This window comes from Helianthus annuus, unplaced genomic scaffold (genome assembly GCF_002127325.2).
Source record: "Helianthus annuus cultivar XRQ/B unplaced genomic scaffold, HanXRQr2.0-SUNRISE HanXRQChr00c001, whole genome shotgun sequence".
Taxonomy (NCBI): domain Eukaryota; kingdom Viridiplantae; phylum Streptophyta; class Magnoliopsida; order Asterales; family Asteraceae; genus Helianthus; species Helianthus annuus.
In genome coordinates, this window is record NW_023395517.1 from 737,897 (window position 1) to 755,315 (window position 17,419).

Genomic DNA, 17,419 nt, shown 5'->3' on the forward strand with positions numbered 1-17,419 from the left:
GCGAAGTGATGAGGGCAATGAAGGACGTGAAGATTGGTGAATGGAAGAATGCAGTGAAGTTGTTCGACGTAACGCCCAACAAAAATAACATCATGTCTTGTCATTGGAGGGTTTCTGCAAACTCGGGAATTGGATCAACCGCACAGCAAGGTGTTTGTTGCAGACGACTGGGTCAACACAACATGGTGTTTGTTGGTTTAGGCCCCAAAATCACACACTCAAACTCACAAGTAAATTGCTCTCAAATATAAAGAAAAGAACTCTACGAGAACTTGTAGAAATGAAAAGCTTCTTTATTAAAATGTGAAAGATGGATACATCACAATTGAGATAATACTACTATTTATAAAATAAATATAACCATCACATGCAAAAACCAAGTCCACTTTCTCCTTAAAACCAGCTAACAACTCAAATGTTCAGCTTGCTCCACACGTGCACATCTGTTTTACTCGGTCAAGCTACACCAAGTTTGCAACAACCTAACTGAAGACACATGTCCGAAGCCGAACATGGTCCCAGAGACGAACCGGACTACACTCGAGCGGACATCCACAGCATGTCCACCCACACCAGAAGACTCCGAGGACGAGCCCCCGTTCAAGTGCGTCCAGACGGATGACGTCATCTCAGTTGACTACTATAAATACCCCTTCAAGTACAAATCCAAGTACGATTTCTCTGAACCTTCGTCCCTATTTTCTCTCTCTATTTTCTCTCCCTACCAATACTTATCCTCACGCCGGAGGGTGGTCGCAGAGTGGCCCTCCCATCTCTGCGGCGAGCCTAACGGTTTTCTCTTTTGCAGGAAACTCTCTCAACCTTCAACAAGATCCAGATCTTCATTTACAGGCTTCGGCCTGAACTTGACTTCCTGGTTCTTCAATTGGCGCCATCCGATCTTAAAGCTCTTAGTCCTTCACTCTAGTGAACTTCTTGAGCAAAGAACTGACAAATGGCGGCCCCAGGTTCTTTGAATTTGGGATCTACGGCTGTTAGCACGCAAATTACTGCACCAGCAAGTATCGTCTCTACGACCTCAGCTACTTTAAGCTCAGGTCCGGGAACAACCTTGCCTTTCATCTTACTCCCTACTTCGCAAACGTCAGAGTTCGACGCAGAATTTCTCGCCAAAAACGCAAGTCTTCTACGAAGATTAAAAGCGCAACAGGCCAGAGATGAACAGATCCTCGGTTTGCGAACCAGGCTCTTTCATGACGAAGCACCAACAGGGACTATGGGCCCGACAATGATCACTCCTACATTTTCCACAGTCGTTACTTCGGAAGCCTATACTGGATACGTACAAGGTTCCTCCGGACCTTCACCAGTAATGGCCACGCGAAACGATATACAGATGGATGTAATTGGCGATCCGGAACTCACCAAGCCGTACCATCCAGTTTCTATGACAGCCAAGTCAAAGTTTAGTGCTCGTATAACACATGCCAAACTTCCTCCAAAGCTCAAAATGCCAACTACGGTGAAAAAGTACGATGGCACAACTGATCCGGATGATCATATGTTCGATTTTGACGGAGCTGCACGAGTAGAACAATGGCCGATGCCAGCATGGTGCTTTATGTTTGCACAAACTCTAACTGGAGCCGCACGAGTATGGTTTGATGCGTTGAATGAAGGTGAGATCAACGACTTTGAGGAGTTCCGAAGATTATTCCTCCAAAATTTCAGCCAACAAAGGCACTACTCTAAGGAGATTACCGAAGTCCACAACATCCGGAGAAAAGACGGAGAGTCTTTAGACAGTTTCATTGACCGGTTTAACCGGGAAAGCATGCAGATCAGTGGGGTAGTTGATCAACTGCGGATCTCCGGATTTTGTCACGGCGTTCGGAATAATCAGTTAGTTGAGAAATTGCACGAAAATCTACCGAAGACGATGGAGGTACTAATGGAACGGGCCAGAGCTTTCGCTCGAGGCAAGAATGCATGTAATCCTACTCCAGAGTCGGATCACAAGATGTCTTCATGGAAGAAAAATGGTGGATCGGTGTTTGATAAGATTCCACCAGGGAGCAGGGGACGATCACATCCTTACGGTAGAAACGACAGACCTCCAAGAGGGAAAAGCTCCGGATCACGATTTTACAATTTATCGGATCTCTCCAAAACTCCCAGTGAAATTCTCAGTGCGGAGGGGATGAATTTCCCCGCCCCACCAAAACTTCGGAACCCAGGAGACAAAAATTCAAAGAAATATTGTGACTACCATCATGCTCGGGGTCACAATACAGATGACTGTTGGTCTTTGAAGCAAGAAATAGAAAAGGCAGTACGGTCCGGGAAGCTATCGCACCTAGTCAAAGAAGTAAAGGAAGGAAAATCTTCCGGAAATTCGGGAGAAAATCCGAATAATCAACCGGCAATTTGCATGATCCGCAGGGCAAACAACCAAGGCATCAAGCGGACCAGTCAGCATTTGGCCGCCTGGATGCAGCAACCCATTGGTTTCCCACCTGTCAGCTTGGAAGATGTCAAGGACGGACCGGTCATAGTGTCCGCAATCATCGCAGGACACAAGGTTCGGAGAGTATATGTCGATAGCGGAAGCGCCACCGAGATTATGTACAAGCAGTGCTTTCAACAATTAGCCCCACAGACTAAGGCGAAATTGCTTCAAGTGTCAATGCCTCTGGTTAGTTTCTCCGGAGAAGTGGTTCAGCCTTTGGGCCAAATCACTCTTCCAACAACGATGGGAGAAGGGAGTTTGGTTCGAACTGTCAACTTGACGTATCTAGTGGTTGAAGCACGATCCGTTCACAATGTCATACTCGGAAGACCTGGTATGTGCGCCTTCGGAATGATCAGTTCAACTATACATGGAGCGTTAAAATTCCCCACTGAAGCCGGAATAGCAACACTATACTCCGAATCAGCAATCGGTGTAGCTGAAATACGACAAAGCGAGGGTAATGCCGAACTTCCTAATACTCTCACAGAAGAATGGGCCATACACCCACATTTTCCAGAGCAAAAAATTGCAATCGGAGCTCAGCTTCCCAAGCAAACTAAGAAGAAGTTGTGGAAACTATTGTCCAATTCACTTGATGTGTTCGCCTGGCAAACCTCTGACATGGTTGGAGTTCCCCGGTGTTTGGCCGAACATAAGTTAAACGTGTCACACTCAATAAAACCAGTAGCCCAGAGAAAAAGAAACATGGCTCCGGCTCGTAACAAGGCCATCTCCGAAGACGTACGAAAATTGTTGAGCGCCGGTATTATAAGAGAGGTGCGTTACCAAACCTGGGTCTCTAATCCAGTAATGGTAACCAAGAAGGATAAAACATGGAGGATGTGCGTTGATTTCTCGGACCTAAACAATGCGTGCCCAAAGGATTGCTATCCTCTACCGGAGATTGATTTGAAGATAGACTCCCTCTCAAGTTTCCGTCTCAAGTGCTTCTTGGATGCGTATAAGGGTTATCATCAAATCCAAATGGCTTCAGAGGACGAAGATAAGACCGCGTTCGTAACAAACGAGGGACTGTTCTGTTATACCAAAATGCCATTCGGTCTAAAAAACGCCGGAGCCACATACCAGAGATTGATGGATAAAGCGTTCAAAGCTCAGATCGGAAGAAACTTGGAGATCTATGTCGATGACTTGGTCATAAAAAGCCGAGAGGAAGACGACATGATAGACGACATACTCGAAACCTTTACAAGGCTTCGGAGTATCAACCTCAAACTCAATCCCAAGAAATGCTCTTTCGGCTTGGAAGAGGGAAAATTCCTAGGGGTATGGGTCACACGATCCGGAATCCAGGCGCACCCGGATAAAATCAAGGCAGTAGTCTCCATGCAGTCTCCTAAAACCATCAAAGAGATCCAGTCCCTAAATGGGAAACTCGTCGCTCTCCATCGTTTTGTTTCAAAAGCGGCAGACCGCTCCATCCCTTTCATGAACGTATTAAAAAAGCGAACGGCAAAAGGCCAAATAGAATGGACGCCAGAAGCAGACTCGGCATTTCAGGAGTTAAAGGTATGCCTCGGGTCCCTGCCCACTTTGACCGCACCATCTACCGGAGAAACCGTCACGGTATATCTATCTGCGTCCCACTTTGCGATAAGCGCAGTACTCGTAGTACACCGGAACCAGGCACAAATCCCGGTCTATTACGTAAGCCGCATCTTGAAAGACTATGAAACTCGGTACCCGATGGTAGAAAAATTGGCACTCGCCTTGGTACATGCTTCCAGACGCCTCCGAAGGTACTTCCAAGCTTTTAATATAGAAGTACAGACCGATCTCCAGATCCAGCAAATCCTCAAGAAGCCAGAGGTCTCCGGGCGTCTCACCAAATGGGCAATAGAGCTCAGTGCCTTTGATATCACCTATCGTACCAGAGGTCCAGTAAAAGGGCAGGCAGTAGCTGATTTCCTCACAGAGGTCCCGACCGGAGAAAGCATCAAAGGACAACCCATCTTACCGAAGGTATGGAACCTGTATACGGACGGGGCTTCCAGCAAAGAAGGGTCGGGAGCAGGGTTAATTCTGATAGATCCGGAGGGAATAGAGTACACTTACGCATTGCGTTTCGAATTCAAGACGTCAAATAATGAAGCAGAGTATGAGGCTCTCCTTGCAGGCTTGCAAACCGCAGCCAAAGCAGGTGCAACCTCCGTATTAGCTCATGTCGATTCATTACTGGTAGCCAATCAAGTCAGTGGCGAATACGAGGCACGAGAAGATAATATGGTTCGGTATCTACAGCAGGTCAACAGTTTAATCTCCTCTTTCGATTCTTGCAAAATAGTGCACATACCGAGAAGCAAAAACAAAAAAGCCGATGCTTTGAGCAAACTGGCATCCGTAGCATTCTGCCATCTATCAAAAGAGGTTCTAGTCGAGACCCTGCAGACTCCGGCCATCCAACAGACGAGGCCGGTCATGTCAGTTTCCGTGGCCGAAAAGTCTTGGATGACTCCGATCGTGGATTACTTGAAAAATGGTACGCTCCCAGAAGACAAGACTCAGGCACGGAAGTTAAAAGTAAAAGCACTGCAATATCAGATACACGATGGTCAGCTCTACAGGAAAACCTTTTTAGGCCCGCTCCTAAAATGCCTAACCCCAGAGGAAGCAAGTTACGTTATAAGGGAAATACATTGGGGAATATGCGGCATCCACGCGGGGCCAAGGATGGTTATTGCAAAAGTCATGAACGCTGGGTATTTTTGGCCAGGAATGCATCAAAGCGCAGTAAACGAGCTCCAGTCATGCGAAGACTGCCAACGCCACGCTCCTGTGAGTCATCGTGCCAAAAACAATCTCGTACCTGTAACCTCGGCTTGGCCATTCCAGAAATGGGGAATTGACATCGTAGGTCCTTTCCCCGTCTCCACCGGAGGAGTAAGATTTCTACTGGTCGCCATCGACTACTTTACTAAATGGGTTGAAGCTAAGCCCCTCCGGACGATTACAGGAGACCAAGTGCTGAGGTTCGCATGGGAAAACATAGTGTGCAGGTTCGGAATGCCTCTTTGCATAGTGAGCGACAATGGTAAACAGTTTGCGGAGAAGCCGTTTAAAACATGGTGCCAAAGAATGAACATCGAACAGAGCTTCGCTTCGGTGGCCCATCCCCAGGCCAACGGGCAAGTGGAAAGAACCAACCGAAGTATCGTGGAAGGAATTAAAAAACGGTTAGGGAAGGAAGGCGTTTCATGGGCAGACGAACTTCCGCATGTCCTATGGGCACACCGAACCATGCCTAAAACAAGCAACAAAGAAACTCCTTTCAGCTTGACATACGGCACCGAAGCTGTCATACCCGCAGAGGTAGGGATCCCCACGCCCCGCATACAATTAAGCCAGCAAGAAAACGAAAGAGAACTCCGTTTAAACCTCGATTTAATCGAAGAGAGGAGGGAACTCGCGGCAATCCGGGAAGCCAAATATAAAAAAGAGTTGGAAAAACACTACAACTCCAAAGTTAAGGAAACCCGGTTCAAGATCGGAGAATATGTTATGCGGAACAATGAAGCAAGTTTAGCTGAAGGAACAGGGAAGTTAGCCCCCAAGTGGGAAGGGCCCTATCAGATCAAAACAGCAGGAAAAGACGGCGCATACACTTTAAACAAGATGGATGGAACCTCCGTTCCGCGTACTTGGAACGGAGTGCACCTTAAAAAGTGTTATCTTTAGAAGGTTTTTAAACAAATAATTGTAAAACGGAAGCTATGAGCTCCGTCATATTTTAATTTTCCTGTAAAGCAGATGTTTTTTCCCGCACCAGTTAAATTACAAGAACCGCGGAGGGTAGTACCCGCGGATTGATTAAAAATATTTCTTACTTTGCATCCATCGGAAAAATTCAAGTTCCGAACCTAATAAATAAAATGTTAAAAAGTTGCAACTCACAAACACTCATCGGCCGAACCCAGGGATCTAACCCTAAAAGGAAAAGACGAACTGGCATTGTTCGTATGACCTTCAAGTTATCCTTAATAAGACAAAATCGGATCCGCATTTAACAAAAGAACGTTCTAGAAAAATTCAAAATGTACACCATTAACATGGACGCATGTGAAAAGTAGTTACATCAAATATAAACCGGACATAAGCAACCGGAATAAGTTTTAATACCATTCACAAAAGGATAACAAACAAACAAAAGTAAGAACATCATTACAAGTCCAGAAAAGCAGGACATCTGTCAAAACGCTGGACGAGCTTTACATTCATCTGGACTACCTAAAAAATATCTAAGGTGCATACCCCAAAAAACCGGGCATGTCCACCTCATTCATTCGGCAAGTCACCGCTAGCAAAGCGAAGGGCCTTCTTAATTTCAGGAAGGGGCGCGTCACTAAGCTTCGGAAGGTCTTCTATTACTGGGAACTTGAGAGTATCAAAACAAGCGACCGCCACCTTCAGCTCCTCCGTAGCATTACGATTCAACAGTGGAATCTCTTTGAAAGGAGTCTTTTTCTGCAAAGCATGAACGTAGCCGGAGTGCAAGCCCGAGTTAATACCAACCGCGCTCATCGCATTATTAACCCCAGCCACGGCAGCAGTCATCTCCTTGCCTTTGTGAATATTCTTCGCTAGAAGCTGGGCACCTTCCGTAAGCATCCAAACCTTCGTCTCACGGAGGTCCGTGACTTCCGTTCTCAGAGAAGCATTCTCTACCTCCATCTCCTCCAGACGACCCTTCAAATCAGCTTCCCCTGTTTTGAACACATCACGCTCTGGGAAAAAAGTTAGAGAAAATAGAAGAAGTAAGAATTTAGTAAAACGGAAATACGAGCGTACCAGCCATCATACTCTCGTACGCAAGACGGGCACCGCTGAGAGACTCCTCCATCTTCACCAAAACCGCTTTGTGCTCTTCATCCTTCTGTTTCATGGACTCAGAAAATACCTTGAATTCCGAAGAGATCTTATCCCTGTCCTCAGCAGCGGCCGCGGCAGCCGCCTGCGATGATTGATTCTGAGCCATCAAAGATGCGACCTTTTCTTGTTGAGTCCGAAGGTCTTGAGTTAGCTGGGCTACCTTCTTTTCCACCTCCGGGCTCTTAAGAACTTTACGCTTCAAAGAACGGACTTCCTTCTCCAAATTCTCCCGCACAGACTCCGCTTCAACCCACCTACGATAAAGTTCTGTCACGAATATGTTAGACTGAGCTTGGTTAGTCAAAACCGCGGCCCCTAGATCCGGGTTTTTCATCTTCCGACTTCGAACATGGTCCATCGGAGTATTTATGTTGAAGAGCATCATCTTAGCGGTCAAAACATCCAGGACCGTATCTTTGTTCCGAATGTCCCAGTCGGGTATAAACTTCTCCTCAGCAGTGGATGGGTCAATCTCCATATCTTCTGAGAACAGATCTGCATATCGAAAAAAGGACATCAACTCAGGTCCGAACCAAGATGAGGGAAGCGAAGACACTTGATCTTCCTCATCATCCATAAAAAAGTCCGGACCCAGAGAAGAGCCCAAGTGCGTACCTGAAAAAGTGACCACCTTCGGCTCACTATGGGCTTTACCCTTATCCACGCCCACCGGATTCTCCGTCTCCATACTCTCCACCTCGCTATCAGGGACAAAACCACCTGAATAAGCCGGAGTCGGTCTACTGCGGGCTAAGGCCGCTTCTTCCCTTGAACTCTTACCCCCAGAAAGATGTTCATCGAGCTCCTCCATAACAGTGCCTTCAGAATAGGAACTCCCCTTCGACTTCTTCAATCTTGGCATGGGGAGAGAATCAAAAGAGCGTACCTGAGCCGATTCACCCTTTCTCTTGCGGGACCGGATCACCAGATCAGTGTCCGCTCCAACATTTTTACTCTTCAGAGATAAAGGCTGATTCAGAAGTGCCTCGTCCAGACTGCGTATCTCCGGATCATCATCCACGTCGTCAAGAATGGACTTTTGCCCAGCATGAGATCCGGACGAACCTCCCGCCTCCTTAGAAGATGCCGGCATATGAGAAACCGCTTCAGCAATGGCTTGTTTAGAAGAGTCCTTCGGAACAGAAGAGGTCGTTTCAGCAGCAGACGATACGGGTATGTTCGTATCCGCCTGACCACGAACGGGATGAGCAGAGGGTGCTACCTGCTTCATGAACGGAACGTCCTCTTGCTGCTCAAAATCAAAGTCGAAGGAGTCCATGCTCGGAACCTTTAAGGCATCAAGAAGCGACATCGCAGCACCTGCATTTCCAAAGTAAACAAAGAGTTAGCAAAACCATCAAATAAAAGAGCCGAAGGGGGTATAAAGAACCAGAACTTACGATCACTCTTCCGGCGTATAATCGGCCAATCCTTATCCCCCCGGGCCCACGAAAAACTGACTCGACCTAACCAAAGGAAATGCTCGGGAAGAGGACGAATAGGGGACTGATGCTCAATCAAAGCACGGACTAAGCTTTCGTTAAAAACAAAGTTTTCGTCAAGGTCAAACGACATAGACTGGTCCTTAAAACGCCACCTCATGTCCTCCGGAAGACAACGGTCGTCTAACCAAAAGAAGTTATCTTTCCAGTTTTTTAAACTAGACCGCTCGTTGGAAGACGGAGATGGGACATTCTTCCGGTGTGCAAAAGTGTACCAGTCTCCGGCCGAGATAAACTCATAAAAGTACCGGAAAACGTTCAAATCCGGTTTCTTATCGAGGGCTCGACAAGAAATCTCAAAATGGTTAACACGGCTAAGGCCGAATGGGTTAACCTGACAAACGTGAACTCTAAAAAACTGCAAAACCCTAATCAGAAAACGCGAAAAAGGAACCCTATAATTGGCAAAGTTACAGACGCGGGTGTAAAAGGGGAATTTCCCTTGACGAAAGGGGTATATGGCTTCCGTACTAGAAGAGAGGACCGGATGTAGATCTAAGGGAATCCTATATTCTCTAATAAACTTATCCAACTGACGTTGGGTAAGCACGCTCACACTCTCCGAAAGGTTCTCCTTACCCGGAGCCATAACTGTAAAAAGTAAAAAGGAACAAAGACGCACCTTTTTTCTTTGGAGAAGAAGAAGATACTAGAGAGGGTAACAGCAGAAGAGAATGAAAAAGAGAGGAAAAAACAGTAAAAATGAAGTGGTGAAAATTGAATTTATAGAAAAATGTAAGTCGGTTGGGGCCAGTCACATCAACCGTCGCTTCCCACGATTCCCAACAAGGGTTCCGTTACCGTCACATGTAGGTGACCGACGGCCCAAGTAGAGAAGGTCACCCACACCATACAAAACACGCCACGTAACCAATTTAAAACTACTCCAACCGTGACACGTCATCTGAACGGGATAAAAAAGCTTGGAATAATAGTTTGTCAAAGTCTTCATAAAAAGACTTCCCAAACTAGGGGACTTGAAGACACATGTCCGAAGCCGAACATGGTCCCAGAGACGAACCGGACTACACTCGAGCGGACATCCACAGCATGTCCACCCACACCAGAAGACTCCGAGGACGAGCCCCCGTTCAAGTGCGTCCAGACGGATGACGTCATCTCAGTTGACTACTATAAATACCCCTTCAAGTACAAATCCAAGTACGATTTCTCTGAAACTTCGTCCCTATTTTCTCTCTCTATTTTCTCTCCCTACCAATACTTATCCTCACGCCGGAGGGTGGTCGCAGAGTGGCCCTCCCATCTCTGCGGCGAGCCTAACGGTTTTCTCTTTTGCAGGAAACTCTCTCAACCTTCAACAAGATCCAGATCTTCATTTACAGGCTTCGGCCTGAACTTGACTTCCTGGTTCTTCAAACTCGGGTTTCTGCAAACTCGGGAATTGGATCAACCGCACAGCAAGGTGTTTGTTGCAGACGACTGGGTCAACACAACATGGTGTTTGTTGGTTTAGGCCCCAAAATCACACACTCAAACTCACAAGTAAATTGCTCTCAAATATAAAGAAAAGAACTCTACGAGAACTTGTAGAAATGAAAAGCTTCTTTATTAAAATGTGAAAGATGGATACATCACAATTGAGATAATACTACTATTTATAAAATAAATATAACCATCACATGCAAAAACCAAGTCCACTTTCTCCTTAAAACCAGCTAACAACTCAAATGTTCAGCTTGCTCCACACGTGCACATCTGTTTTACTCGGTCAAGCTACACCAAGTTTGCAACAACCTAACCGACCCGTTAATGCTAAACTCGGTTTTGACCCGTACCCTTCACCCAACTTTGACCCGATCAAGATTATACCCAACAGTGTTGACCTGTTTAGCTAAACGTATTCACATAGTTGACACAAGACTAACCCGAACCAGTTTAGACTATAAACTAGTCACTAACCCACCTATTTTGTAATGGATTCGTATTTTGTTGTTTTGTGTCAAGAAATTACTGGCCTTAATCTGAAAAACTAAAATGCAAATTTTGTTGAAAAAGGTGAACCAAAGTCGGCAACTAATAGCCCAAAACTGAGTGATTCGGTTCATTTCAAGTCAAAATGAGTGGCTGCTGCAAAAAAATAGTTTTCCATCACTTCTTCATTTCTCTTCCTTCATATGCATTGTTGACATTGGTCAACGTTGGGAACTACATTTGACTTCCCACAGTTCACTTTTGTTTTTTTTTTTTTTGGACGGCAAAAAATACTTTATTCAATCACCATAACAGTACATACAAAATTTGCACCAGCAAGGTGCTAGCACAAAGTTACAGAACACCAATTTGCCCAGCTTAAGCCTTGTTCTTTCGCCCTATGCTTCATCCACATAAATGGCGTCGCCTGCGTTTCCCCGAAAATCCGATCGATTGATGCCCACTTGCCTGAGAATATTAACTCATTACATGTTTTCCATATCGCCCAACATGACGCTATAAAAATCAGTCTTAGCAGACTACTTTTGTGACCCGTAACATCGCCGGCCTTGTATAAATTGAGCAGATCCCTTACATTAGAAATTGGATTCCAAGGGACCTTGCACCAGGTGCACACCTTATGTCTCACCACTGTAGCAACGTAGCAAGATACCAAAAGATGGTCCGCGTCTTCCTCCGCTTCACCGCAAAATCTGCATAACGTCGAGCCACAATGAACATTACGTCTTTGCAAACCTTTAAGTGTCGCCAATCGGTTTTGTTCAGCCCGCCATGCAAATATGTTGACTTTCTTTGGGGCCCATTTAACCCAATCGAAGAGGGCAAACGAGACCGAAAACCTGCACATCAAATCTCTGCACGACGAAACCGAGAACATACCATCTGAAACCCTTTCCCAGACCCGGCGGTCCTTATTATTGGTAAGTAAAACAGATCCCAAAACAGTGTTGAGCTGGCCAAACTGATCCACTTCCACAACAGTCAAAGGCGCCCGCTTCCAATCCCAATGAGACTTTCTCACAGTTGACTTTTGTTATCTTTTCTTTTTGGTGCCACTGGTGTCATAAATGATGTAGGCTAGAAAATGTCAGATGTTGCTACATTTGACTTCCCACAGTTGACTTTTGACTTTTTTTTTGTCAATTGTAAAGTTTCGGCATCAGTTGAAGCTATAGTGAGCACTGAAACAAATATATAGATATAAACAAGATTATGGCTGTTGTTGACCTTTTTGTTGTACTATAACTTGATGTTTTGAGCATTTTTTCCAACTTGTGTGCACCAAGATCCTCCTTTTCACTCAAAACTGAATCGGCTTCTTCATCAATGGATTTGGATGCACCAAGATCCTCTTTTTCAGTCAAAACTGTGTCAGGTTCGTTCAGGCTTTCCTACAACTTCATGGGTGTGATCGATTGATTGTTTTTCTCAAACTGGGGTCCCCCAAGATCCTCCTTTTCAATCAAAACTGCAATGTGTTCGTCACAGGTTCTTCGAACCTGTTCTCTTGAGCCTTTTTCTAATTCGGGTGCTTTAGGATTCTTTTTTTTGTTTTCGGTCAATACTGCAACAGGTTCCTTGGCAGCCTCACGAATCTGTTCACTTGGTGCACCCCTTGAATGATTAATTTTGTGCTTGATATCTTCACCGACACCCCTTGAATGATTAATTTCAGATCCTTTTACAACTCCTCTAGCAAATTTCATGATCCAATTCAAACTTTTCAGTCTTCATTCTTCAACACTTCGGAAACACGTTCACAATCAGAAATGATCTCCTGCCTGATTTTATCACTAACCTCTAGCAAGGTGTTTGTTGCAGACGACTGGGTCAACACAGTCTGGTGTTGGCCCGTTTAGCTAAACGTATTCACATAGTAGACACAAGACTACACGAACCCATTTAGGCTTTAGACTAGTCACTAACCCGGATATTTTGTAATGGATTCGTATTGTGTTGTGTCAACAAATTGCCGGTTCTAATCTGAAAAACTAAAATGCAAATTTTGTTGAAAAAAGTGAACCGAAGTTAGCAACAAAACTGAGTGATTCAGTTCATTTCAAGTCAAAATGAGTGGCTGCTGCAAAAAAAAAGTTAGCAATCCAATTCTCAGGAATAAAAAAACAGTAGAAGTGTGCCTTATTTCTGTCTCCCACTATATCTAGGGATGTTCATTGGTTCGGATATCATTTTATAGGGTTTACAAACTTTTTTGGGCCTAACTAATAACGAATCGGAACTAGAAATGTGTCCAACCGAACCGAATTCAATTTCAACTGATTAAACCGGTTATTATTTGTTGTACTCGATTGGATAAGCAAGATTTGTGGAGCTGATAAGCAAACCAAAAACTGAACAAGCAATTTGGCTACGGTTAGGATCCAAACCGAATAAAGCGCATTATAAAGCCCCGAAACCAAATCTCGATTATTCGTGCATCCCCTTATGTTTAGATACCATACGACTCCTATAACATGTCAGAATCGTTCCCATAAAAATAATTGTTCAAACGTTGACCAAAACAACAATCATTAGTGAAGAGAAATACAAATAGGAATTTTCTTTTGATCTCACACTTAAAGCAAACATTTAAGACAAATTAAAATCAGTAAGATGGATCATCTAGCTAATATTCATCATCATCATCCTCATCCTCCACATAGTATGCCTCCGGGTTAACCGGCTTGAACTTCTTTCCAACCATACTCACTCCGACATGCTCCTGTTGTTGATTATCATTATCCGCCTCAGCTTCATCCGATTCTCCCTTGTTGCTCTGATCTCGTTCAACAGTAGGGGTGAACGTGGGCGCTTTTGCTTCACTAGCAACTTTGCTGGCGACTTCATTTGCAGACATGTTATTGTGCACTTCACCTGAACGCCCCGGTGGTTGACCATAACTGGTTGAATTCAACCCACTGTCGCTAATTTGATTAGCTGACTTCATCGGTTGGCGTACATCTTCTTGTCCCGGAGGCACCAAGCTCTGACTAGTTGCGGTCAACTGAGGTTCGGAGCGTCCATTATGAACAGATGAGGCGGTCGGAGCTGTTGGCTCGGATGCGTAGCTGACGTGCTTCGTGGGATCGATGCTGGGCGAGCGTTCAAATATAGCCGAGGGAGCTGGAGAGTAGCCGCTGTAACTCATTTTTAGCTGGAGAAGAAGGTTTTCCGATGATGTGGGGTGTGATGAGTTTAGATAAGTATGTGTATGTGTATATATGAGAAGTCAAGGTCAACTTAACGTGTTTCTTTTTATATTTGAACAATTGAAGTATTTACAAGAAACTTCCTACATGTTTATGTAATCGGTTATATAAAATAAGAGAAAACACATAAATATTTTACTTGGTAAGTGGTGTATACATGCCATAATTTATAATATTTTCCTCATCCTCTCAACACCCTTTAATTTTGTATTTCTTCTCCTCGAATAAGATTTCTACATTAGTGTCTTGCTAATTTCATGATGTGCATAAAGTACGACACATATATTATGATTATGTCGCCTTGTGTTGAGATATATTTTTATGGATGAAAAACACCAGTTTCATTGGTTTTTCTATGGATAGTCAATGTGCTCGGCGTTTAGACTCGAGAGGGGCTATTATCCCATGGAGTTGGGGCAATTTCACCAATTCTATAAATAATAAATAAATAAATCCAGATTGATAGACCAAACTTAGTTATCCCCCACTTGTGGCTTAGTGGTAGGAGGCTTGAGTTTTCCAATCGAGACTCTCAAGTTCAATTCCCACTTGTGTCATTAGGGCTGCAAACGAACCGAACGAACACGAACAAGACTTTGTTCGTGTTCGTTTGTTAAGAAATATATGTGTTCGCGAACCGTTCACGAACACTTATCGAACGAGATTTTATGTTCGTGTTCATTTGTTAAGGAAATGAACTTGTTCGTGTTCGTTTGTGTTTGTTTGTTAATTTTAGGTAACGAACAAAAACGAACGTTCACGAACAAAAATGAGCACAAACTAATGTTCATGAACACAAATGGAAATAAACAAACACAAACAATCGTTCATGAACAGAATATATAATACACTGACACTTATTAGATATTTAATTTGTCATAATTTTGAAGTATTTAAATAAATATAAAAACTAAAAACACTAATGAACTATCGAACACAAACGAACACGTTACCGAACGTTCACGAACATAAACGAACGAACACGACATCTGTTCATGTTTGTTCATTTAACTAAACGAACGAAATTTCTTGTTCGTGTTCGTTTGTTTAATAAACAAACGAACACAAACGAACTTCCCGCCGAACGGTTCATGAACTGTTCACTGAACGTTTGGTTCGTTTGTAGCCCTATGTGTCATATTAGGGCGGATATAGGCAATAAAGGATTTGGACTAAGCCTTGTGTGAGGTTGTCAGCTCGATTCCCGAGCCCAACCGGGTTTTCGTCCAACCGTGTGTTGCGTCAGAGAGTTCTGCTTGTGGTGGCACAACGACTGTCAAGTGGCAGCCGGCAGTATGGTTTCCTGGGGTAACGCCCAAAAAAGCCAACTTTGAAGGCAACGTGGGCCCGGTTAAGATAACATAGTCTAGACATAGTGGGGCAATACGGGACTCTCCGATTTGAAGAGTTTGGTAACCTTATACATGAAGTTCACTGTTCAAAAAAAAAAAAAAGACCAAACTTGAAACAAGTAAATACTTAAAATAATAATTAAAATGTTAAACGACACAAAGTAGGGGTGTGCAAAGTCGGCTAACCGCCAGTTCGGTTAACCGCTGGTTCGGTTAATCTAAAAGTGTTAACCGTATCCATAACCGATAGGTGGTTAACCATGGTTCGGTTAATTGGCAGTTATGGTTATTTCGGTTAACCGATAAGTTTTTTTGGTGTTTTTAGATAAAAAATATGATTGTATTCTTGTATATGGTTTATTGATGTTTCAAGAAATAAAATCTAATTATGTTCTTATGCAAGCTATTTTAGCTTATAGAGCGTGTATTTTACACTGAAAAATGAACTACTTAGTTCATAAGTAACTAATATAACCATATTTTGGATATAGATATTTAGTTTGCTAACGCAATAAATAAAATAAAGAGACAAATAAATAGAGACAAGAAACTAAGAGAAAGATGATAAAAGAAATAACTCTGATACTTTCTAAACATTTAACTTCGATCGTAAATATAAAAAAGAATCACAAATAAATATAAAAAAACAAGGTTCGGTTCAGTTAAAATCGGTTAATGAAGATACCTTAACCGTAACCGAAAGGTCGGTTAATTAGATTCACCTAACCATAACCATTCGGTTTGAATGGTTTCGGTTAATTTCAATTAACTATTCGGTTTCAGTTGTGGTTTGTTTTTTGCTGGCCCCTAACATAGAGTAATTAAGCGCAAGTTTACATTTCTAAAGTTTGGACCTGGGAATGCATGCTGATAGAAGATAGAAAACCACCCAATAGAAAATCATTTGCGTATTTCCAGTGCATTGTCAATTGTACCTTCTGCTTCACAAGTTGTACCCAAAGTGAAAAGCAGTTTTCTTTATGCTCTCACTCATATGGCAACATAGTAGAATTCCAACTTTGACTATATAATTCATGTTGTTTTGGAGTGTTTTCTAGCATTGACTTCTCATGCTTCAATTGTTGACTTTTGACTGCATTGACTTCTTGTTGACTGTGGCCCACCTTTTAGAAGCGTTGACCAAATCCAGATGATCAAAACTCAGATATGTTCTACATTCACTGCCCTGATCAGGGTCATTCATCCCTAGTCCGTATTTTACTTTCAGATAACTTATTAACCTGCTTCTCCCTTTACCATTTTCATAGCAAACTTTGACCCAATAACTCCCATAAACTTGACCATTGACCACAAGCATTTGACTTCTATTTTTTTTTTACCTTTGACTTGAATTGACCTGCTTAAGTAAGCCAATGTCACAAGTAAAATAGTAGATGGCAATCTGAAAGAATTCCCAACCTTCATAACGTAGCCAGAGACGCTAATGAACAAATATATAAAGCGCCAGTCTTTAAAGCTTTTACTTGATGCAACACCGCCATAACACCCCTTGGCACTATCCATTTATCTATTTAGCACGGTAAGTTAAACGTGCTATGAGTATCATAAACGGGTTGAACCCTTTTGGATATGTTTTTCATCTTGGGAGTAATGTGTGGTCCTAAACCCATTTACCCCAAACACTAACCTGTTTAAGCTTGCAGCTCCGACCATATAATTAATCAAACACTCACATGGGGTCCTGAAACGTCAACAAAAGAAACGGGAATTTCCAGTAGCACATAAGTTATTTTTTCCTTGTATAGCATGTAGCAATTTGCCTCTTATGATTATCAAGTTTCATATAAGCAAAATATGTAAGTAGAAATATAACACGTATGACAGAAAGATAAAAGTTGTAGCAACTAATATTCTGCATACTAAAAGGTATGAATGTTAAGAAAAAATATAACACGTATGCAGATTCTACGACATACTTAACAGCCACTGTTTGATATATATTTAAGAAACTGCATAACTTCTGTTTCCCAATGACACATAGTCACATAGAGCTAGGAAACAATGGGTGGAGGGCCAAAGTCA

At 43.2% G+C, this 17,419-nt stretch overlaps 1 protein-coding gene across 1 annotated transcript; it reads left to right on the forward strand.

Annotated features, from left to right (window-relative positions):
* Positions 1-955: 955 nt before the first annotated feature.
* On the forward strand, positions 956-6,169 carry LOC118489684. The gene has a single exon (XM_035987212.1). The coding sequence runs from the start codon at positions 956-958 to the stop codon at positions 6,167-6,169; it is 5,214 nt and encodes a 1,737-aa protein (XP_035843105.1).
* The last annotated feature ends 11,250 nt before the right edge of the window (positions 6,170-17,419 follow it).